Source organism: Orussus abietinus, unplaced genomic scaffold, assembly GCF_000612105.2.
Source record: "Orussus abietinus isolate OABI.00-Male unplaced genomic scaffold, Oabi_2.0 scaffold64, whole genome shotgun sequence".
Classification (NCBI taxonomy): domain Eukaryota; kingdom Metazoa; phylum Arthropoda; class Insecta; order Hymenoptera; family Orussidae; genus Orussus; species Orussus abietinus.
Window position 1 is genome coordinate 474,552 of NW_019394435.1, and position 24,812 is coordinate 499,363.

Here is a 24,812-nt window from a genome sequence, read left to right on the forward strand (position 1 = left end):
TTCGCCAATTGCCAGCCGACTCTCTCGTCGTCTCCCCGCCGTATAAATGCGAGGGACAGAAATTATACAAATTCCCGGAAAGCTGCGGTGAGCGTAAAATAACTACAAGAAGAAGAAATGGCGATCGTCCGTGGTGTCTTCATCTTGTACAGATACATTGAATTCAATGGGCACGCTATCTTGTACCGTAATGGCTGCTACGCGGCGTTCTTGTCGCTAAACTACAAACCTCCGCAATTTTCTACATTATGCCGTATCACGCTTGATTTGTGAGTACAATCCCGTGCTTATAATAATAATAAGAAGACCGTATTCAAGAGCGCCACGAGCTTCCACAATTTGTTTACGAGGCACGTGTTATCGGCAGGGATATTTGCAAGTCAACATTTGCCGCCATTTTGGAAACGAAGCCACCGATGCCGTGAATCGCGCATTCGCGAGGGACCGATTTACTCACGGTTTAATAATCAGATTATCATTTAAATTCCCCCGAAGTGCGCGAAGATTATGCATCTACGTTGTAATAAGTGACGGTGCGTTATCGGGGATCGGAGGTTGCGCGATATTAAAATTGATAACATCCACCTGTCAAGAGATCGCGGTCGCCATGTTGAGAATTCACAAACCAGGACTGAGAAGGCAATGAATTTTTTTTTTTATTAGAAGACTAACGACAGTGGAACAAGTGTCACAGTACAGTGCCGTAAATCCATACGAATCGTCGCGAATGTCTCTCCTTGACTACCACGAAGAAGAGGAAATATCGAAAATTCGTAGAACGAAAGGAAAATTTATCCGGATATAAGTTTGCGTCCCGGCGCATAGCACAAATAGAAAAATAAATATAATACGTATATACATACACACAAATATATATATCGTAACTTAAATTAACCAGCATAGCTTACGTGTCTATTTTCGTCCCTCCATTACGTTTCCGCTGACTATGCGCCGAACCAATTCTAGGTTATCCGATATACAGCGATTCGTAGCGTGATAACCACATCGTTAAACCTCGTGCTGAGTCCAGGGATCTACGCAGATTAATTAATTAAACAGTTCACAATTTACGGGTCACTTACCGCGATAGAAAAGCTCTATATAATATCGAGCAAAATGGCGCCTTTACTTTCTTCGGTTTAACGTTTGCAGTGAACGAGCGATAACCAATAAAGATTGTGCATTCTTGTATCTGGTATTTTTTTCTCGTATTTCACGTATAGGTATAGAGATTTTCCACCTGGCGTGGTTATCGTGGAAACGTGGTTTCCGTTGTCTTTCTGGAAGCCCCTTGAAATCGAGGGTAAACTCACGTTATCGAATCGATATCCTCCTGACTCGGTTCTCCGGTGATATTAAAACGAGCTTTATTTCCAGTCATTTGCTTAACCCTAGATATACTCTAACACGAAGCTCGATAGACTGTTGGACAGTTCACTTTCACTACTTACGTAGATTTACATTACAGACCCGTCGATAAAACTTTACAACTCTTACAGCCCACATCTGCGACCTACTCCAGGCGGCCATTTTGGAGAACCCGGAGTACAAATCCTTCCATTACCGCGTATCATCTAGACCACTTAAAATTCACGTAACCGCACTTGGAAAGGATCCAATTCGAAGGGCGGTCCTTCGAACTCATCGATGCTGCCTCTTTCTCGATTACATTCAATCGGTACCTCGAAATTTGCATGACCTCGGGTGAGTCCGCCATCTTGGTAAGCCAACATCGCAACGAGTGTCTTCAGGCTCGACTAGCGGAGTCTTTTGTTTATTTCTGGGTATTTTAGGCAAAGTTCCGCAACTCGATCGTGTCAATGGACGGTCGAGCCGAGGTTCAGGTGTTCATGGAGAACCTTCTAAGCGGAAACGAGACCTCCCAGTGGAGGAACGAGCGTCAAGTGACAAGATCAAAGTTGAGCTCCCCCATGTACTTGGCCAACTCCGAGCCGGTGAACTCGGTCTCGTCCAGGTCCTGCAAGCTGGAGTTGCTGATGGTGTTGGCACTGTCGATGCTAGGATGGCTCTGCAACTTCGGCGGCGCGCTCGCCACTTCCGGCGTCACTCTGGGCCGGGGTGACTTCTGCTGCTGAGCAAAGAACCCCCGAGTGCCCATCCTGAGTCTCTCTGCAAGGATCCCTGAGGATAGAAACGATCGTCCCTTGTAGGCGGACGGACGTGGCTCTTCCCACGGGATTAACAGGGGATATGTCGGGAAGATCGATGACATGATTCATTTCCGCATGGCCCGTCTCCGATTATCTATCCCACGACAACCGTAAAAGACTCTTCAGGAACTCATTCGGCACACTCTTCTACGTCGAGGTTACTCCTAGACCACCTCCTACCCGCTCTTCACGTGGACAACGGTGCTTAAATCATACGTAAAAAATTAAAATACGGCATAAAGTAGCTAAAACCATCCATAGACTGGATTTTGGAATGCCGATAGCGTCGCGATAAGCGACATGGCGCCGCGAAACCGACACGGGATTTCACGTTGCCAGGAATTTACCCGAATCGAGGGCTCGCTAAACGAACGTTACCGAATATCCATCCATCAGACATTCCGACCTCCGGTCACACGTTAATCCATCTCCCGGAATCGTAACGCTGATAAACCCTAACTATCTCTCGCCGCGCCGAAAGGGCCCCTTTGATGTATGGATCGCTCGAGATGAGGTCGGGATGATGTGGAAGGGCCGATTTACCTAAAGTCACCGTCTTCCCCGGGCGATGGCTTTTCGGCAAGCAGTCGTTAATACATGCCCCTCCGACGTTATTGTTCCCCTCGCTACCCCCCTTACTGACGGAGGTCATCACCGTCACTTGGCTCGAGTTGGACGAGCCCCTCGACCTGTGGTTTCGGTTCTCCCGTGGGGTGGACTCTTTCGTCGCTGGGGTCCCCTCTGGAGGGTCCTTCCGCTCCTGGTCCTTGACAACGGGCTGCTCCTCGGCGACGCTTTTCGGCGAATTCGTCGGTGCCAATCTCTGCGTCTCGTCGCTGACGGATATCGACGCCGACAGCTGATTCGTCCGGCGAATCGTCGATCTTGGATAGTGGGAAAGCGCACTATACGTCGGTCTTCTTGGACTTCCCTTCTGGGATGAGCGACCTCCGCAATGCTGCGACAACATCGACTGCAGGGACAGAGGAAAATCGTTACACTGATGGAGGAATATAATTTCTGGAATTTTTTTTTTCTTCCGTTTGAATATCAGCGCACGCGGAGACGCACTCGGGGAATCCCTAGAGGAAGCGTAATCGAATGAAGGGGCCGACCAAGGCGATGGGAAATTAAACGGAGAGGGACAGGAGGAGGAACTAACGAGCTTGTCTCCTCTGCGTAGATGCGTCTCTTTCCTCGTCTTGGTATGGAACTGCGTTCGAACTTAAACTTTAACTCGGATCCCGGTTAAACTTCCTCCCTCCGGGGGTTTGACGTTAAATGCGGTTTCGCGACGGGTGATAAAATCGCCTGGATGAGGAAAATGCGCTTGTCCTCCGTTTCCAGAGTTGCGAGGTGTTTTAATTAACAGCGATCATTCTTGACGATGTGTCGAGCTCTTAATTGGCGACAAATAAAATTAGGCAGGGTTATCTGATCTGAGGGAGGAAATTCCGACCCGTCGTGTCCAATTTGTCGGCGTGTCGGCCTGAAGAATTAAATGAATTTAGATAAGTGCGATCCTCGGGCAAGATCGATGTGTTTTTGTCTCTTCGCTTATAATATCGGCTTATATTTTGTACTCTTTTTTTTTTCTGCAGGATTTGCCTGCCGACCTGTTTCTCTTCCTGTGGAGATATGTGTCGTGTTTCGGGCTCACCTTGAAGGCTTCTCGGAACTTGTTGGACATGATGCTGTACAGCAATGGATTCACCGTTGTCGAGAGATAATAAAGCACCCCTGAGATGTATGTAAGTGTGGTGTATACGATGATCAACCCTGGATGAGGTGTACCACTTCCTTGGGCGTACACAGCGAGTAATCTCTGTGCATGGAATGGCGCCCAACAGATGAAGAACGCCACAACCACCGCAACTGCAAAATGATAAATCATAATTTACGACGAGTCTTGCACCTATTCTCCGCTCCTATCCCTAGATTCATGAAACTCTCCTAAAACTGTGAATAAATTTCTCCCCCTCTCGTACACAGTTCTCCTAAAATTGCAAATCTAATGCAGGATTAAAGAAGGCAATATTCGTAAAATTATAAACAGCTTTCAAATTTTGTGAGATTTTATATATAAAACATTTCTTTTTTTTTAATTCGTGTAATTAACTAGCGTTTATCTTACATATATCGTCGATTATATGTTTAATAAATCTCACTGAAAATGTTTGATGGCTTTATTAGAATTTCTTTTTAACGGAAGCGTTATGTCGGTTCCAGTTGTAGAACAAAGTAGAATCGGGTTAATGGCGAATATTTATTCCAGGTCAGTTGAACATTTCCCAAGAACGATCATTAATTATGCGTCAATTCCGTCGTGTTCGGAACAGTTTGCTTAGAATTTCGAAACACCTCTATTTACCCTTAATTGCAGAGGTTAGGGTTAGAAACCGCCGGCATTGAAACATGGCCCATGCGTTCCGAATAACTTCTCAACCTGACGATCTTCCTTGCGAGAAGCTGAAATAATAGCACGAAATTATAAATTCGTGGTCTCGAAGGGATCTTCTGCAATGAGCGTGTTCATTCATTATCCTGTCGCGGTAAAACCGTCCCAGGAAAAGCCCTTCATTAGCCAACAATAGCAAGAAGTTCGGGACAATCCCTCGAGGGGTTCCCCAATTCTGTTTAAAACCACAGCTGAGGGGAGGAAGCGACAATGACATATGTCTCGTAATAAAAGGACGCATGATCTCTCGTTAAATCGAGGACCGGCAGTTTTGCTTCATTTAACTGTTACCCGCGAGTCTGGATACTTTTATTGCGCCGCGCCGGGAGAAATTAACTTTTATTACCGGGTCGTTCTTCCCAGAGCACATCGGAAAGATCGTGGAAGAATTCGGAATCCGAGGACGACCCCTCTTCTTTTCCTGTTCCTGGTCTAAATTACACCTCCAGAAGCTCTCTAAGGAGAAAATGGCCCTCGCCATAGACACTCCGAGTTTTCCGATTGACGACCCAAGAGGGCCGAAACGCTAGAAAAACATTTCCGGGAGCTTTTCCTCGGGAAGATTTAGGCGCCCTCCGAAAACCTCCTCTGGATTCCTCCAATTTATTTTATAAACGAATTTGGAACAATAACGTGGGGTGCCGTGATTGATTAATTTCGAAATGCGTTCGGAGATGCAGGGATTAATTTTACTTTTATTACTTTTTCCATTTTGTGGGATTATAGAAATATCCAGACTTTTTATTCCTAGAGTACGGAGACCTAATGCAAATTTGATGCAACCTTTTTCGTGATAATAGTTTCACTCATCCGTCAACTTTAAAGCCCCGGTATCACGATTCTGCTTCAACGACTCCGGAATAAATTGTGTCGGTACGTCTCCATATCGGAAAATTCGTAAGTCGATTATCCTTTGAGTACGTTATTGATAATGGAATTAGAGAGGGGCCAAATTATTGAATAATTCAATATTAGAGTGTAAGGGCTTGAACATTTTCACAGCTTCACTCGTGCTCATGACGTGGGAAGTATTTTCGCGTGGGAGGGAAAAATTTTGGGTGAAGTACGTGATAAAACAATGTATTTTTGGATTCCTAAAACTGGATCGAGAATGGGTCTAATTATGATCCCGCGCCTTTCATGTCGGTGGCAGGTAATAATATCAAGGGCGATATTAATACCGACACCGAGACATGAAGCAATAAACATGAGCAGGGTGTCAACTGTAGAAAGAAGAGCTCGGCCTTGTGAGATAAAAACGGAGGGAAAAAATTACCGCTAAATTTATAGTGGAGGAAGAAAAGAATCATTGTAGCACCTCGATTACGAATGAAAAATTTAATCGCCGGAGAAAAAAATTGTACACCAGAAATTGTTATTCCGTTTAACATCAGCAACAGTATTATCTGATAAGAAAGATGCAAATTATTAATTGACCGAAGTCTCTTATGCGACTTTTTACGAGTCTGATCCTTCCTCTTAAGGATTTACCCACGGACTTGCAAGTGCAGACGGATTTTATAATTAACATAACCAGACGTGTCTTGTACATGTACTTTTTCGAGTCAATGCATAATACGGAGAAACGTATCTCTTATCAACACAAGCCTATCTCAAGATCCTCCCGACACCTCCTTTCATTGAGTCTACAAGCTTTCAAGGAACCATTGTAAAACACGAAAAAATCTGGAGCCGGGCCAGAAAGATCTTCGACAATGAGAAAAAACGTATCTTTCAGGCTTCGATCTATTTTTTATCGGTGATGCTTGGCCTTGAAAAAGCGATCTGGGTTAATCGACATTTATTTTTTAACTCAACGATGTTTATCGGGGCGTTCAAGATGAGGACCTTATGTCATTATAAAACGAATTCAATGTAACATTGGAATAACAAGAACTGAAAAAATGGCGGATTTCAGACGGCCCGCCAAGGACAAGAAAAATCCGCCAGTAGATCAAGCATTAATATAGAAATTCCAGGTAGCCCGTTTCCAGAAAAATGGGAGCTTTGTCATAAATGGTCTTATAAATCACAGTCGTCTAGAATAATCCTTATCGCTGCAAGTGTTAATCGCCTCGTGTCGAAAGGATTCACATCCTCGCGGTGTCACCCCGAGGATCTTACAAAAACTCGCTCGATAACCAGTTCGTATGATAATGGCCTCGTGATCGGCATCGTTCCGGTAAGAAAATCGATGCATATTTCACGGGGCCTTTCCCGGAATTTTCATTCGCGGAATTTTCATCCGTGGGTGCTTTTTCGAAATGACGGAATTAATTGATTATTTCCCGGGGATTTGTTCCGGACGGAGTCGTATCGCCTCGCGATTTACGATCTCGAAGGCGTTGGAGATTTCCGGGATCGCCGAGTTGTCTCGATTAGAAAAAGAAAAATGTACGATTTCGAGATCCTTTCCACGGGTGCAATTCTCGTAGCGATTTACGTCCCACGTCATCGTTAATGTGTCTCGACGGGTCGCGGTCCGAGGAGAGCTTCTTCGTCGTGAAACTTTGTCCTCTTTCAACAGGAGACTAATGTTTCCTTCGGCTGTTTTCAACTCCCACGGCTTCCCGTTGCCGAGCAAACCGACGAATTTCATTGAAAGGACCCCGAGTAATTTGCCGAATTTATTCCCGATGTTTCCGACGTGATTTAGGGTCCCAAGGAAGAGGGGAAGTCCGCAGTTTCAGGCAAGGGCTCGATAGATTTTCCGATACACGAAATCCACGAAAGCAGGGCGACTATTTACCAACCTCTTCAATGATATATCCTGAGTACATCATAAAGTGATTTATGCTCGCAGGATTTGCGATTCGCAAGCCTGCGAGGATATGCGTGCTCGTCCTCTTGGCACGCATCTTCCTCACGAAACAAGAATTATGCTTATCCAGGACATTATCTCTCCTTGTTTCGCGGATACGTGTCATACGTCTATTCCGAACTCCCAGATTTTTTTTTCGAATCTTAAAATAGAGAATTTCATTCAGCAGAGTCTGCAGATATTTTCTAATGGAATTGTATCTCTGCGTGGCGTGATTTATGGCGACCGGAGATGTCGAAAGCACTCTGAATATAGATTCTCGAGAGTAGAGAATATGGTAGAAATTATCATGTTCGTAAATGTAATATAACCATGGGACTACCAGTCACTACCCTCGGTAGAGAATCATGAGCATGGAAATACTTCTTATACCGTTTAAATCTGAAAAATCAATTCACATACGATGCAATTATTTCGTTCGCTTGATTTATTTCCTGCACAACATTTCAAATGGGAATTTGAATAGAAGTAGGCAGGGTTTACCTGTCTATTTGATCCTGCGGTTTGTTTCGGTTATAAATAAAAATTGTTTATTTGAAATGAAATTAAAATGGATATGAAAATTTAGATGTTTATTCCAGTCTGTAATTACCGTCCTGATTTCTGCTTCTCGGATTCGCATTTCGCGCCGCGCTCTCTTTCAGCACGTGTACCTCGTCAAAAAGGAAGCTTCTTGTTTGTCTCGAAACATTGTCTTCCCTTCAAGAGAAACGCCTCGTCGAGTTATTTTAAACTCTCCCAGTTCCCTTTTCACAGGCCCACAAGCCCGCTCGATTTTCTCTCATTTTTTGCCCCTCGTGGCCGGACAGACACTTTTTAACATTTTTTCTTTCCCGGGAAAAAAACGATACTCTCATGTGCGATAAGTAATTTATCGAAACGCGAACGTACCGACGAGCCTACTTTCCAAGATTCCGCATTCTACTTCAACTTACAAGCACTTTTTTTTTTTACGCGTGATTGTACAGCCGGCAGACATTTTTCAATCAATTTCAATATAATACCGTAAATGGGAACGCCGCGTGGGAAATGCCGGAAATATTTTCCTCTATCCGGAAATGCGTTAAATCCGTAACGGGTCGCGCGGAATTCCGGAAAACGGGATTGCGACAAATTGCGAGAAATTAACGAGTCGAAATTGGCTCGTCACTTTCGCGCGTAAGAAGTCGAATATTCCGCGTCGGTAGTTCGCGATATCGCGAAATGCAATATTCTAATAGACGCAGACTGCAGTGACGATGATCAACGTTACTCGGCGATAGAATAGCGGAATGTCGTAAAAACGAGATTAATAATTAATCGAACTTCGCGGCGCAAGGTGCGCACCTTTCCGCTGTAATCGACGATTATCTGCTCGCGGAATAATTGGACTTGAATGAATAAACATTTATCAACACACCCACGTAACTGACGACTGTTTACAGAAGTCCCGTCCTGGAATACAGGCTGACGGTGTGCCTTTCGGTAAAGGAATTGCGGAATCTTGTCGAGTAAGCAAGGAAACTCGAAATAATCCGAGCACTGTTAATTTTCTCGAGAGAGAGAGAGACTCCTGCAAATCCCCGCAGAGCGATAACGACGAAGAACATGGCCGCTGGTAAAATGAAAAAATTCTAACGCGGATGAAAGAAATAGTTCAAATCTGGCAAATATTAATATTTCTCCCAATTATTCGAAAACGTGCCTCGAGACCCAGACGACGATGAAAGACTCTATCTCCATTAAGTTGTTGAATTTCCACACGATCTGGACACCCTTAATTTCCATCATATTGAAATTCGTTGCACGACGCTTTGCATCCCGGTAAAGTATTTCGCAAAATCAAACTCGAATTCGCAACATCCCCTGAAATTAGAACGAAGCAAACCAGGTGTAACGAGCGCTAGCGAAGAAGCCAGTAAGTATTCTGCCCGGGATCTAATTAATACATAATTATATTATTAATTTCTCATTACCCGGTTACAGCGACGCCGTGCGCAAAGGAATAAGTGACGGCATAAAATGATGTTTCCCCCTTGCGGGTGAAAAAGTTAAAATAATCTATTTCGCTGAGAAATTAAAATGCAGACAATGGAAGGAGCGCTGATGGCAAGTCGGCGAAAATCAATCGAAGCGATCGTAACATTCGAAACTACTTTGGATACCTTGTAAGAGAAAAATCTAACCCCGGTATATCTGGAAAGTATTAGAATTCAAAAGACTTTTTTATCGACCTCGGACGGTTACGAAGTGTCAAGTTTTCCGCGGCGTTCCGTTTACGACCCCGACTTTCAGTTTTTACGGCCTGGTCGGTTCATAGACGGCTCAGTAAATTCAATAAAAAGTGAATAAACCAACCAGCGGTCCAGGGAGCTTTCCAGGGAGTATAGGTACTCGACGAACGAGGAGATCCCAAGGAAAGAGGGAAGTGGGATACATACAATATTCCGGAAGACGTAACCCCCGAATGGTGGCGTGTTAACAGCGTTTCCCGTTCCTTTACGAGTCCGCCTAAGAGGGGTGAAAAATGTCAGGAAAAGGGTGGAAGAAACTGGAACGCCATTTCCTCGGATTTCTACGAGCAAAGATAAAGTCGAGGGCAGGCCACTCACGCTGGATTCACTTTCCGCGGCCATCTTCTTGTCCTTTCGCGTAAATGCCAAAAAGTTGCGCAATCGAAGGAGCCGATAATCCCTCTAAAGGTATCAACCCCTGGTTACGGTCCATTCATACTTTATAAATCCAAAAGAGGGACTAAACTACAGACATGCCCAGATTACAATACCACTTTACGTGCTACAATAGCTGTTATAACATAAACAAACTTCCGACGAGAATAAAAGCGATCTTCTAAGGGGCTCGCAAACCGGAATCACAATGCAGTGGACTTGGACAATAAATTATGCCCTATAAGGTGCATCCTCGAATTGGTCGCAACTTTCACGATTTTTACGACGATGATTCAGAAGTAACTCAGCGTTAAAATTGGAGCGTGTTAAGGTGAGACTGTATTGTAACCACGTTCCTTACAACGGCGTGGAAGAGGCGCGTTGGTCGCCGCCATTTTTGGCCATCCACGTCCGACAACGGTGGAGGCGTAAACAAAGACCTTTTTCGTTCTTCCGAAGGGCTGTCCGATCGAATAAAAATCTGAAGAATAAAAAGGGGAAGGATAAAATGTTTCTCGACATATATATCGACTCATCGGCGTAAAAAAAGCTCGGTTTTCCGCGCAATAAATATAGTGATTCACCTTGTGGGATCGCACGACGTCGCAGCGCCGAATGCAGTTCCGTTTGCATCTGCAAGTACGTATCTAAATAAATTATTTCCCCTTTCGCGACGCCTGCCACGCAGATCTCAAGAATAAGGACCGGCGATTTCGGTCAAATATCCACGATTTACATAATACGAGCAGCACCTGGGAAATCTTCCCCGGCACCCCCAAAGGGGTAAAAGCTGACTCGCGTGAAAGCAACATGGCGTCCCTCGCGTCCGATATGAACCGCTCCATTTGGACGTACTTAACTGTGAAATACACGACATCAATGTCGACACTTTAGACCTGTACGTATCCCGAGTGGAATTAATTCAGCATTAATGGCATCATTTAGGGTGCGCGTAAATCCGCCGTAAATTTAATGCCATGTCTTCAACAGTACAATTTCACCTCCCACGAGAAACGGCGAATTGAAAGTTTCCGCGATTTACGAGCGCGAAATAAATATATATAAAAAAATAATAATAATTTTCGGAGGGATAGGTAACCGGGAACATTTTTCCTCCCCGCGTAGCAGGTGCTCGGAGGGGTGTCTCCAGACTTCTGTCAAGTTTCCGTGATTTGCATGACAGTGGGTCCAAAGTAGCCCGAGGGTTGTATGCAAAGATAGTCTTTCCCAAAGGGTGCATAAATCCATCACGTATTCACCGGCGATCTCCCATCCGTCGAAATGTTCAATTTCCGAAATTTCGGATATGGAGCGCATTCGCGACGAGCACGTTGCTGCGCCGCAATACCACGTTACGTCTTATCTGACCCGAAGTCCTTATCAAAATCCATTTTCCCTGAAAAGCTCGCATCCCAGCCTCGGAAAAGGTGAATATCGCAAATTCACGCGACATTTGACTACGCTGAAAAGGGAAAACTGACATGGCGCGGGACTTTTTACCATTTTTTCTTTTTTCACGACCACTGATGGTGAAATTTATCTTGCTCCGTTTTGAAGAAAAAAAAAATGCGACCGATTTTTTGTTTGAACCGTACGGGGATGTTTTTAGCCGTAAGATGGTCCGCAGTGAAAGGTGCTCTGAAGGAAAAAATCTGGATTTGTAATTTAACACGGTTTTGAATGTCGCCAGAATTTACCCTCCACTCTCTCTACGACGCCGAAAGATATTTTCAGGTCTCTAGGGTGATATAATGTCATCATAGATTTTTTTCCTACATCCTCGATTTATTCGGGTCATCTTTTTCGAGCGAACTCGGAGTCGGTTTTTCATACACTCGCAACCGAGCCGGGATTTTGCGGTAAACCGAAACAAATTCAACGATATATATGTCAAACTGGGATTTCGTGCGTACAATCGCGAGATAGCACCATTTAAAGTTTATACGCATGAATCTCCGCCGCGGCGAGTAAATTGCGGTACTAAAACCAACTTGAATGGTAATGCTCGTGCCCTTTAAAATCCTTCCCCCTGAATATTTTGCGATAAATTGTCACGCCTCCGTAAAATTGGATCCGAGACGACGCACATTTCGTCCGGAAGATAACATTTTGAATTACTTTCGCGCAAATGAAAATGTAGCCGCAAATCTCTGAGTCGCCTTAACGCTCGTTAACGCCATTGGTAAAATTCATTTAATCCACATAAAAATTCGCAGTCATTACCTGGCAATATCTGGTGATGCAGAATGCGCAAAAGAATTATTTCCGTATAATTGAAACGACATAAGAAATATTTTATGTCGCTTACCAAAATATGGGCTACTCTGAGTTTTATATAAATCATTCGAAATAAATGGCTTAATGTTGCTTTTACCCAACACCTCATGATGTGCGGTATTATGTAAGATAACTATTTCTGTAAAATTGAACCGTCATTTGATGGCATTTACTAAGACATTGGCGAACTACTGGGAACTTTAAATAGCTTATTCGCAGGTGTTCTCTCCCTTCTGGTGAGGCCATTAGATCCCAAACGTAGTTAACTGTTGCCTACCTGTGATCAGATATAATCGAATGTAATTGGATGAGTATGGTGTATTAAGCGCCGTGCGTGTCCCGGATCCAAGGGACGAAATCCGATCGATAGATCAATAAATCGATCCCTCTTGAGGAATGACCGATGCCCTCGGCGTGAAACCGGCCACGATTAATCGTCTCGTTGAGTCCCTTGCAAAACCGAGACCTCGAGGTTTCCGGGTTGGGTGGAGAATCGATATGGGACCCCATAGAGAGAGGCTCGGTTCCGATACCTTAACTTTGGGGAGGCGCGTGCGGGATGATAACGAGAGGATGAAAATGGGAAAAAGGATCGATGGGCATCGAGGTGTTGCTGGATCCATTTTCCACTCCGAGGATACGGACAAATAGAAACCTCCGAGGGGAAACCATCGGAAGCTGGAGCGGAACTGACGGGATCCTCTTTCCTGGGGGAAAAAAGGAGCGGTAATATCGCCTGACATCGTGAGAAAAAAAAAACCACCCGCCTATATCCGATTGCCGTATTACGTTTCATTCTGCCGAACTTGATTTACCGAGAGCGTTAGAAACGCTGGAAAAAATTCGGAGGGAGTAGGAAGAATTAGGGAAATTTAAAGAGAGTTTCTTAACAGGAATTTAGGACACTTTTAAGCGCGCGCTTACGTGCAGAATTGAGGAAAACGGATGACAATTCTGTAATAATTGACAGGCTTCCATGATAACGGATCACGTCCAGTTTCCATTGAAATATGTGCTCCATAATTTCCCAAGGGTGTACATTCAAAAACGCCCCGGATGCGACATAGTACATCGCATTATGCTGCACCTACCCATAAAACTGACCTTTAACGAGGAAAATTTAGAGTTAGAAGCAATTTAGGAGGAAAATATAAATCTTTCCAAAAGTAACTGCAATCAATCCCGCTGCACATTTAAGGGGCGGTGCATTGGCAACTTCCTCACTCATCTATCTCTTAAAGTTTAATTCTACTATCTGAAGAATTTTCGGTGGAAAGCGGGAAACCGTAAAAATTTTACGGTTATGTCAGAAACCGACGATTCGGATACTTCGTGAAAAATGATTTAGCGCGTTTACGTCGATTCGAACCGTAAAAAGGGGGAGAAAATTTTGCGGAGAATCCGGACTCCAGATATTCGGAGTTCCACGTCCTAGAACAGTATTCCGCAGAGTCTATTTGCGAAAAATTTTCCACGAAAAAAGTCGATAAATCTCGTTACTCAACAAATCACCTCGGGCAGCACTTGAAAAGAGCAACGACACGCACTTCCCCACTTTTTTTCAATCGGAATATTTATCGTGACAATATTTATCGTTTCGATGGAGTGCAATGAGTCCCTCACTTACAATACTCGACACCGGATAATTCATAAAAAGGATTAAAAAAAAGCAGCACGTAAAAGACCTTTAGATTAAATTGATTTAATAAAATATCAATGCCAGGCGAACATATCGTGTAAATCTTACCTGTCATTAAAGATGTATTTGAAATAAAAATATTTAACGGCCTACATACATCTCACCGACATCGCCGCTTAAATCGGATCAAATTGAATTAAGTCAGCCTATCGTTACATCAATTACATGCCAGAGAAATGATAAATCTTAACGTTAAATAAATCGAAGCGTAATGAACGAAAAGCGAGTACTTTGAGGCAACTTTTCCAGCGGAACTGTTAAAGCAGTATTTATTGTTGCATTACAGGACCCTTGTTAACGTGGCCAGTGCAGATAGGAAGGCTTAACAGTGACTTATCGATTCGATTACATCTACCAGTACGTATACTACAGGGTGCTATAACCGGTAGACTGTATTTTAGATTGACTATAAGTCTCTGTCCCAAAAACATAAAAATTAAGACACTTAATCCTCACTTTCAAAATTTAATAGCTACAAAATCCTGGAATTTTTCTCTCTCGGTTTGGTAAAAATTTGCTTTAAGAAAAAGACATCAGCAAAATTCACGATATTAACGGACTCGTAAAAATGTCTAGAAACTCGTAAGATGATTCGGGTAAATCGTGAGGAGAAATCCTGAACCTAGTCGAAATTCCTGGCGAATCGAAATACAAAGAAAGGATCTCATTTGTCTCGGGATCAAGGATGTCGATATCGCATTCATGAGAGGGAAAGGCTGAAAGGGTATTCCAGGATATCCCGGGCTATCCTCCGTATCCTGGTTAATATTTTATGGATAAAGTCTATGCGTCTTCGCGAGTCGTTATCATTCTGATACCATCTCGTGGAATGCCAAGGCCCTTTTTCCGTGCGTAGAAAAAAAAAATAAATCTACGGTATTCCTAAATTTTTACGTAAAGGTGATTAGCATTACGATCGGAGTGTAAAAGCGTGTCGTCTCGGACAAGATCTATTCTGGTCGGTGTTAGGCAGTGCTAAGGATGGACAGAAGAAGGTGGACCGTTTTAGGCTTTCTTGTGTTATTTTTGGACCTCGAGAAACGACTTAGATTATCCTAGAAGGCATCGTCCAAATGTCAGGTGGACATTTCGATGCTGGGAAGGACCTCCCTAATATTCCTTCTTCGAAGATAAACATTTCACGCGCGAAACCCGAAACTTCACTCTTCTCGAAGCCTTATTCTTTCGAGGGGAAAACCGAAACCAGCGAAAGGGGTTTTGAGGGGAGATAGGACGTCTTATCAGGTGTTAGTAAGGATGCTCCTGAGACAGGCAGGATCGTGAGTGTCACGTCGAGATAAAAATTGAAAAGAGCGCCCAGCCCCATCTAATCGAGAAGTTCCATACATACCATTGCTACCGAACGATCTTAAAAATGTCTGCACCGTGACAGATAATATCATTAGAGGAAGTAATTATCCCACAAATTAATTAAATCTCCATTCAAAGTCTTCCCTAACGATAAGGCCATTGGCGTGATGCGGTCAGGACTACAACTTCAAAACCTCGAAGCAAAGTTAGTACATCCGTGAACGTAAGGACACCTCGAAATGATCCCAAGCCGACCTAAATAGTTGAATTCCACTATAAAAGGCCATTGCTATCGAACAATCCTATGCATTCACATTCCACGACGCGACATTACCAGAAAGCAGAATATACCAGAAGATAATTGTTCCGCAAATTGATGAAATCGCTCTTTGAAGTTTCCTCTGGAAGGTAAGGCGATATCGCACGATAGTCGCTATTGCTTCAAAACCTCGAAACGACCGAATTTAGTACATCTGTGTGTACGTGAAGACACCCTTTAAGCATCCCCCAAGCCGAATTACAAAGTTGGCCCCAGCTAATGTCCCCAAGTTTGCGGTTGAACCACGAGGGAGCATGAAACCCGGAACGGCGCCATACATACGTAAAAAAAGGTCCATTTTTAGAAGTCCTGCCGATATCTCCACTTAGGGAGACTAAATACCGACCCAAATCGAGGGCGCCCCGACCCGAGGACAAATATTCAGAATATTTCCCCTGCTGATAAATATTTCATCGATACCGAGCGATAACACCTCGGTGAACCGATCTAGCGTTTTCGAATAGAATTTCTTACCGATTTCATGGCTCGAGGCAAAAGATTGTAAGGGACAGAAACGATACCAGGGAAGCCCTGAAGCAATTTCAGAACTCTCGAGGTATTTTCGGAGACGCCGAAAACAATGGCCTTCCAGAACCGAATCCCTGAATCGAAGGTTGTCCGTCGTCTCGATATCGGCACTGATAACACCGGAACGGCCCTTCGCTCACGCGATTCCGCGATTTGTCCTGAAGAAAAAGAGAGGAAAACAAAGCCACGGTCTTTTCTGGCGCTATCGACAATTGCCGATCTTAAGAGGTGAACGCTCGCATGAGAGAGCGAAATCTCGTCTTGAGGACCTAAGCCTCTTAACCGTTTGAGTCCTAGGGGGTATTGAAAAAACACTGTCGAAGAATCCCGAACAGCGCAACCGCGCTTTCTCTAAATGAGTACGAGAAGACCCAAACAGCGCGATAGCGCTTTGTTTATTTTATGTCGATGGATCCCACTCGGCGCGATAGCGTTTCTTGAATTGTAAGATGTATTATTTACACCCTTGCGTTACGATTTAAATTCCAATAGCGCGTGCCATAAACAACAAAAGTGTCGATCATACATCGGCCCATTTCACGGTTTGGCTGAACGTAACTTCTCACACGGTTTGTTTACATTTGGCCCGATTCACATACCACGTCTCTCACACGTTTTGTTTACGTTTGGCCCGATTGATTTACCATGTCTCTCACACGATATTGTTAGTTAAGAGGTTAAAAGAAGGAGCTGTGTAATGTACTTGGGTCAGTGAATCTGAGCGACTTTGACAATCGGTGATGCACCGTCAGTTGTCCACAACGCTCGAAATGTGCTGGGTTTTCTCGACATAAAATCTGAACAGCGCGATCGCCCTGCCTGGGACTCAAACGGTTAAGAAAGCGCGTAGAAAAAAAAAAATTATAAAATAAAAAAAAATAATCCGCACTCTCCTCGAGTACTCCTTTTATACTCAATTAAAATGTCGACTTTAAAGAGCCCCATCTCGTTATATATTATTGGATCTCCCCTCAAGGCGCGCCCTTAAGGAAACGCTTTCGCGTTAATCACGTTCCTGATAAACCTCGCTAGGTCCATTACTCCCAAATTTTTCGATAATCCTTACAGATTCAATTTTGATAAAATTTCACGTTATAACGTCACATGTAAGGGTGCTTTCTTTAGGGTTATTCCTAGGAGAGGATTAAATGAAAGGCTTAATTTATTATTTACCCACGGTCGCCTCGATCGATCATCTCGAGACGGATCGATCTCGATCCTCGCTCGTTCTGATCGACTCGCGATTTTGCGGACTCCTCGAATGAGCTTGAAACTACGAACGAGGTGTCATGTTCTAAGATTTCAGCGAACAAGACCACGAGGAAAGAAAATGTTGTATCTCGGCACCAACTCGATCGCCAACCGGTTCCATCGGCAAGAGTTGTCTCAAGGTAAAGTCCGAAATTGTTTCCAAACCTGCGATCGGTTATTCAGGAATCTTAACGGACCTGGTTCCTGCTTTTACGGGATCATTAGCATACCCGCGAACTCGAGCCGTACGAGATAATTATCAGCGCCCCATCGGAAAGTTTTCGCTCTTATCACGAATACGCTCGAATTTATTAAGGACCCTGTTGCAGCGGCGTCCTTGAAGATGCACCGTGTATCTCAAAGGAAAGGCTCGAGATAATTCACTCGACTGCGCTTCAAACGTTTCGGCTTCTGCACTTTTTGACTACTTAAAGATAACATTCTAGATTGGGAAAAAAAAAAAATGGAAATCATGACAAACCAGCTCCAAGATTTTTCTCTCCGCTGCGGACACACTTTGAATTCCTTAACCGATATGAAAATCCTGCGTTATAGTGTTGTTAATGACGGAACATTTTTTTTTTACGATTTTATTAAAATGTGTTTCATGGTAAATAGATATAAGGGAGAAAAACGTCCTTCACGGTCATCGTCTATAGGCAACTATGTCGAGCTTGCGCACTACAATCGCTTGGACGTGTGAAATAACGATTTAATAACCCGATTATCACCGAGCAAGTAGTAATATTAACGTAATGACTGGTACGCATTGTCGTTAATTTTTTGCCCGCGATTACTTTTGACCTCACGTCCCATAATCTAAAAGGCGGGACAAAAAGGGGGAAATCTCGAATGTCTCGTATTACTTGAGTCATCGCGTTGTAGAATCATCGGGAAATATTAATAACCCCCACCCTGAAGTCTCGATTAACAGGAAAACACTGCCACCAACTTCTTGTCATCCAAACCCGACGTTCCCCTTAGAATTCATGCGAGTACTGAATCGAATCGAATAAATAATTACATCTTACGACCGCCCGCCCACAATATCATTAAATAACGACATACTCGTACGTCCAACTCGTTTTTATTCCAGAAAATTACAGAGCACGGCAGATAATATCCACGATAAATGCCCTGCTATTGGTTCGCATCTCATGTCCACAAAAAAAAGGGGGGAGTGGGGGGTAAAAACATCCTGACACCATGAAGAAGACGCAGGACCTACCCATGTGCTTACACCTCCGCTATTTTTACATCCTGTAAAATTGTCCGTCCGGGAGGTAAACTAAAGATAACTCCCTCTAGACCACGAGATATAAAAATAAACCCCGGAAACCTGAGTCATCGAGTCATCAGACTTCTTCTGGTGTCCAAATGTTTGTACGTGAAATCGCAGTCAATTCTTCTCTGTCAAGTGTTTTAACGGGAGGGAATAATAAATGGTCCAAATCCTAATGGTCCGAAATACATAACGAAGGTGAGGATATAAAATGAAGAACGGAAAAAGGCCCTTATCGCGTTATCGGCTTATCGGAATAGGACTCACCCAGCATCCTGATGACGTTCCTCTGGGCTGCGCACTTCCTTCTGCTGTACTCGCTGTGGTTAAGACTATTGTTGACGGAGTTCCTCTTGACAGCCGTCAGCAGTTTTGATTTCCTAAGCTTGATGCCGATGAGGACATAGAGGACCGTGATGATGGTCATGGGCACGGCGAAGAAGAGCAAGGTCGAGGTCTCGAAGGCATGGGCCAGGATCTCCCATTTGACGGTGCACCTTGCGCTGTCTTCTATGGCAGTCCCATTCCTGTCATAGTTGTAGACCACCCCAAACTGGATAGCTTGAGGGATGGCGAGACACAGGGCTAGCAGCCATATGGCAACTACGAATTTGACAGCCCTCGACAACTTCGACATGGTATGCGAGATGAAGGGGTGGCAAATGGCCACGTATCTGCAAGGAACGCCGACATTGCTCCATTACTACAATGCCGTTAACTCCATGGGGGAAAGTGCAGAAGGTGGCGGAACTAGAGGAATTACCGCGTGTAGGGGAAATCTAGAACTACGGGGAGAACATCAAGGAATTAATTGTCCGCCCCCTGCGAAGGGGAATAAACATTTCTCCATGCGTTTCCTCGCATTGCCTCCCGCGTGAAATTGCACGTTAAATCCACCCGCGGTATGTGGACGAGTTTCCAACGATTATCTCCCACCCGCCCCCGAGATAGTTAAAAAATGTATCTCTGCAAATTTTTCGAACGCGGTATTTCCCCCCCCCCCCCCTAACATTGTATCCTGTCCTCGCGTGTCGGAATAAATCCGGGGAAAACATTCCCCGTTTCGACAATGGTGATATTTTGCTCAGCGGAATTTGGAGCCGTCAAACAAATCGTTCGCTTGGAAACTTGATAGGTCGCGAATCAATGCGAAATCTGTCAGGTGTTCCTGTACTCGGGAAAAATAGCTGGGGTCGAATATTTCCCTCGGAAGGGTGATAAAACATGCTTATTTTATACCTTTCCACCGTGAACGCCGTGATGGTGAGGACCGTCGCGTTCGCCGAGGTCTCCGCTGCGAATCCTTGGATGATGCAGAAGACCTCGCCAAACACGTAGGGGAAATGCGACCAGATGTAGTACATCTCGGGGGGCAATCCAGAGATCAGTAGAAGTAGATCGGAGATGGCCAGACTGAAGAGATAGTAATTAGTTGCGGTGTGCATCGACCGATTGCGAGCTATCACGACGCACGTGGAGACGTTCCCGATGACTCCGGTGAAGAAGATGGCCACGTAAATGATGGTGACTGGTAAAACCACGTACAAGGAGTCTCTCCTCGAGGCTTCCTCGGTCTTCAGGTATTCCGTGACGGCGTGAGAAACGTTTAGCTGAGCTTGCAGTCTGCCTTCTTTCAGAAAGTCCACAGGTAAACTCCTGGTGGAGAACTCTTCGCCCAGGCCGAGTTCCGGACTCTGGGCGAGGAGGTTCGACAAACTCTCGTTGATCATCCTCGACAATGGTTTTTAGACCTTCAAGCAATCTTGGTAAATCCTCGCCCACTCATCGCCACGTGGTACTATTTTGTTCTTTTTTATCTTGGGGGTTGGGAATATTTTTCACAGAGTCCAACCAAGCATTTGCTGACCAAAGTGACCAGGGTGGGCTGGTTCCTTGAACAGTGCCAACAGACTGTAAATGTCAACGGTCTGCAATCAAGCGATGGTTGGAACAATCGGCTTTAATGGAGTTGTTTCAGAGAATCGTGTTCCGACGAAACTCCGAATGAGGGAAATGTTATTCGAGAAATTCTGACCAATGGCCGGGACGAGGCTTGCCGTTGCGATTTTACTGGCACGGTGTCACCAGGCCAACTAATCGACGGAACTTAGCTACTCCGGCAGCTACTTTAACTACACGAGGAGCGGTCAAGACCCTCTAACTCGATTACTTTCAATTTGGCCGAATTAAAGTCGAGGAGCAAGGTCGACTCTGGATCGGTGTTGGAAGGGGTGATCACCTTCGGCGAGGCCCAGAGAAATATCGATGACAGTCTAAAGGGTGACAGATCGCTGTCACGGAGATGAGCTGCCAATTCGATTGGACACCTCGACTTGGTCGCGAATCACTTGGCAGTCTTTGGAGAACGCGACGCTTTCTCTGAATTCCGATGCGCGATTTGAATTTTCAAAACGGGAGTCCCGTTTTCTTGGGGAAGCTTTCACGTGTCGAAGATTCCGACAGTGATCTTTGGTGCAGATTCTATTTTTTTACCAGCCTTATCCAAGTAACACAGCTGTGACTTTTCGATTTTCAGGAATGCATGAGGTGTGCACGACCGTAGAATCGTCCCGTGCTCGAATTTGGATCAATCTTGACTTTTTCGTTTTTTGTTCTCGTGTCAACAAAATCGAATTGAAGTCTTTCGAGACAATGGCCGTGAGTCGGGAAATCTTGAGGAGACGTAACTCGATGACTTAAGAGCTCTCAGGGAGGCTGGACATCGGAATCTCCCCAGTGTGCTTCCACCCTCGACAAACTTCTCTAATCTTTTCCACTTCTGCGCACACAATCTCAGCGAATGTTTGACGGTTCCTCAACTGTCATTGAGCGATTCCTCGAAACTTGCCACTTTCTGTATTTCCACCCTTTAGTACATACACACCCCCGGAAAATGTCCCGAGATTTTTCAACCGTCGGTCCGCGTTACCAAGACGAACTTCCCCGAAGTAATTCCACGCTTGAAACCTCCCCCAAACTTCCCCAAGGTTTTTCAACCCTTAATGCAAACCCACCCTAAGTTTCCCCATCGATTTCCGAATTCATTAGGCAACTCCATAACTCTCCCAATCTGCCCTGTCGTAGGTTACTCTTCGGGGTCCGAAACTTTCCGGAAGTCGATATGTAAATGGTTATTACACTTGTCAAAGTAGTCACGTCAGGGTCGATTACTGCAACGACCCCCTCGCCGGCCTGAACTTTCTCGGTTTTGCCCCCCAAAATCGAAGTCGCACTTTTCGCGTTCCACTTATCAGCCCTCGACGTCCTAGCGATATTTACCATCCTCGGGTCGAACCTCCTCGACGTCGTTCAATTAATTTCAAAATTCTTCTTATCTTTGGTTCCAATATCCTCAAAATTCCCGACGCTCGTTACTTCCTCCAAGTACTCTGCTGGTCAACTTTTCGATTACTGCCACTAACTTTTTTAATTCCCCCAAGCCTGACATCAACATTGTCAGCATATATGACACCTTCAACATTGCCGATCGTCCGACTCCAAGCTTTAATCTCGCCGCCCCTTATCGCCCTAGTCACACGATCTGTCAAACGTGAACATCAATGTCGTCGCTAAGTAGTAAAAAACCCTCAAGGTTCACACGTGGCCCTAACGACATAATCATCCCCCTGGACCGATCATCTCGTCCTTCTTATCTCATACGAACATTACAACCGCGTCCTTTCGGATTACCCTCACTTCCGGTACTTCCAGATCCTTGGGACTTGAGACCAAAGAGCCAAACTGGAACCGTTTTCCAAATCCAACTTGGAATTATCTCGCGCACTTATCACCCTGCAATCTCGACTCCTCGATTAGAGTCGACTTCGGGTCCAAATCCAGCATCCTCGTCACCCTCGAATTTCATACAGATTTTCCCAGGTCCTAATTCGTCCATCGATCCTCGTTCTTCCTTCACCTGTCTCTCTCCCTCCTCGTTATCACTGCACTCGTCTCGGTGTTAAGCGGTCGAATGCCAGCGCTAATTTTCCGCTGGTCTCGTCCTTGATACCGCGAAGCGCATCCACTTGATCCGATTGACACTTTGACCGGCTCCGATCGAATCGCTCGCCGGTTCTCATAGGTGCCCTCTTGGAGTCTATTGTTCCTAGGATCGCGCGAACGACCTCTGGCCCCGTCTTCCGTGGACGCCACGCGGCCTTCTTCAAGGACGGCGCCGACTTCTTCGCCCTCTTCGCCCCAGAGACTCTCAGGTGGAAGATCGTGCGGACGCGCCTAAGCGGCGACTGTCGTCGCGACGCTTCGATAGAGTCGCCAGCGCGACTCCACGCGCTCTCTTACGAGAGACAGGAGTGGGATCGACTACAACTCCGGCTCTTTTCTTGCTCTTTTCTTGGGCCGAGTCCGGGTTCCAAGAGAGAGGAGGAACGACCGGTTCGGAAGGGTTCGCCGTCGCGACGCCGAGACCTCCTCTCGGTCACCCGTGACTCGTACTCTCGTTTCGGGGAGATGACAACACTCCTTGTCTTTCGTCTAAGGCAGGCCTCTTGACAGGAGGAGATGCAACAATTGTCGCTTTGTTTCCAGGAGACTCGTCAACAGACTTTGAACGGAACCTTTAGGGAATGAGATCCGATCAGCTGATGCTTCCTTCCTAGGATATCCACCAGCTTCCTAATGTCGAGATTCAACGTCGAGGTTGGATTTTCTCTGGATCTCGCTTGATCCTTAGGATTTCCTGAGGTGTTCCAGAAAGAAGGTGGATGATGAATTGGGAACCGGGAGACGAGATCCGATCAGCTGATGCGATTAAGGCGGAGGTCCAAAGATGAGATACAACGTCGAGGTTGGATGTCCCGTGGATCTTCCTTAATCTTGACGATTTATCGAGAAGATTTCAAGACAGGGACCTTAAACCTGAATTTGGATTTATCGAGATGAACACCAACGCCCAGCATCAAGGTCCAGCAGAGTGCGACTTGGATATGGGGACGCCTAGAAAAAAAAAGAGTCAAAACAATGATCTTCGAGGTATCAACCTTGTGTCATCGACTGACACGTAATGTCGTATTGTTCGTCTCTCGGGATCCTTGGATTCCTGATCCTAGTCCACGATAAACACAGAGATTCCCGGCTAATTGATTCGATCATTATCTCGACGTAACTCCTGTGGAAGTAATTTTTACGACGTCGTTCGCCACCCAGAATTAGAACACTTCGAGCCAACGGAGACACAAACGAGCAAAAATGAGGCGGTGGAAAATAAATTGCGACCTCAGAGACAAGGAGGTTACGATTAGGTAGAGGAGATAAGGAGAGCCTTATCGTCGCGAAAGGACCAAATGTCGATTTACAGGGCATCAACCGATCGCTCAATGACTCGATCGGCCGTCTTTTTGAGGCGATCCTTGATCCTCGATCCTGATCCTAGACAAATAGGAATTCCCCGGCTAATTCCGTCGATCGCTATCGAGGAATTATTAGAGATCACGAGGCGTAATTCGATCTCCTGAAAGATCGGATCGCAACCAGAGACCGCGAAGGCCGCGAGATCCTTAATGATTTGTGCATATGGAAGATTCCGCCCTCGATCGTTTACGACGTGTATATAGGCTCTGTGGTTTTTGCAAATCGCAGATCCTGCGATTGTCAATTTAATAACTCTGTCAACGACGTATGGAGACGTTCATTACCGCGAGCATTAATTATCCGATTACGATATGCCGGAGTGGGCATTCATTTTACGTCCAGGCGCTTTGCGATCTCTTTAATAATCCTTTAAATAATGGCAAACGTTAACTCGAGGGTGTAGTTAACAAATCCCATTGACGAAACTCATATCGAGAGCTTGCCACAAATCCAGACAAAATGATGCTCGGACTTTTTTTTTCACATCTTAGTAATATGAAATTTCTACGTATATTATTATAGATATCAACAAAAAATGCTGAAGACCTTGTTACTCCCAATATCACACATAAATAAATCTTCCTCTTCGATATCTATCGACTATCCCGATTGCCTTGAACTGTGTGGCTCTCGTTTCTTCTGTGAAATTCCCCGGGATCCAGGAAAACGACGATTTCCCA

The 24,812-nt window shown here is 45.0% G+C and overlaps 1 protein-coding gene across 1 annotated transcript; it reads right to left on the bottom strand.

The window, feature by feature from the left end:
- Nucleotides 1-638: 638 nt before the first annotated feature.
- Nucleotides 639-23,016, bottom strand: LOC105697610 (pyrokinin-1 receptor-like). The gene is made up of 5 exons (XM_012421076.1): nt 20,005-23,016; nt 19,033-19,439; nt 3,832-4,046; nt 2,715-3,144; nt 639-2,142 (listed from the first exon to the last, which is right to left on the bottom strand). The coding sequence occupies exons 1-5, from the start codon at nt 20,493-20,495 to the stop codon at nt 1,901-1,903; spliced, it is 1,785 nt and encodes a 594-aa protein (XP_012276499.1). The 5' UTR covers nt 20,496-23,016; the 3' UTR covers nt 639-1,900.
- Between the last annotated feature and the right edge of the window lie 1,796 nt (nt 23,017-24,812).

Coding starts and splice junctions, on each gene's coding strand:
- LOC105697610 (XM_012421076.1), bottom strand. CDS start 20,495: ATGATCAACGAGAGTTTGTCGAACCTCCTCGCCCAGAGTCCGGAACTC. Junction 19,440..20,004: donor ACGGCGTTCACGGTGGAAAG/GTATAAAATAAG, acceptor CGTTCCTTGCAG/ATACGTGGCCATTTGCCACC. Junction 4,047..19,032: donor GAACGTCATCAGGATGCTGG/GTGAGTCCTATT, acceptor ATCATTTTGCAG/TTGCGGTGGTTGTGGCGTTC.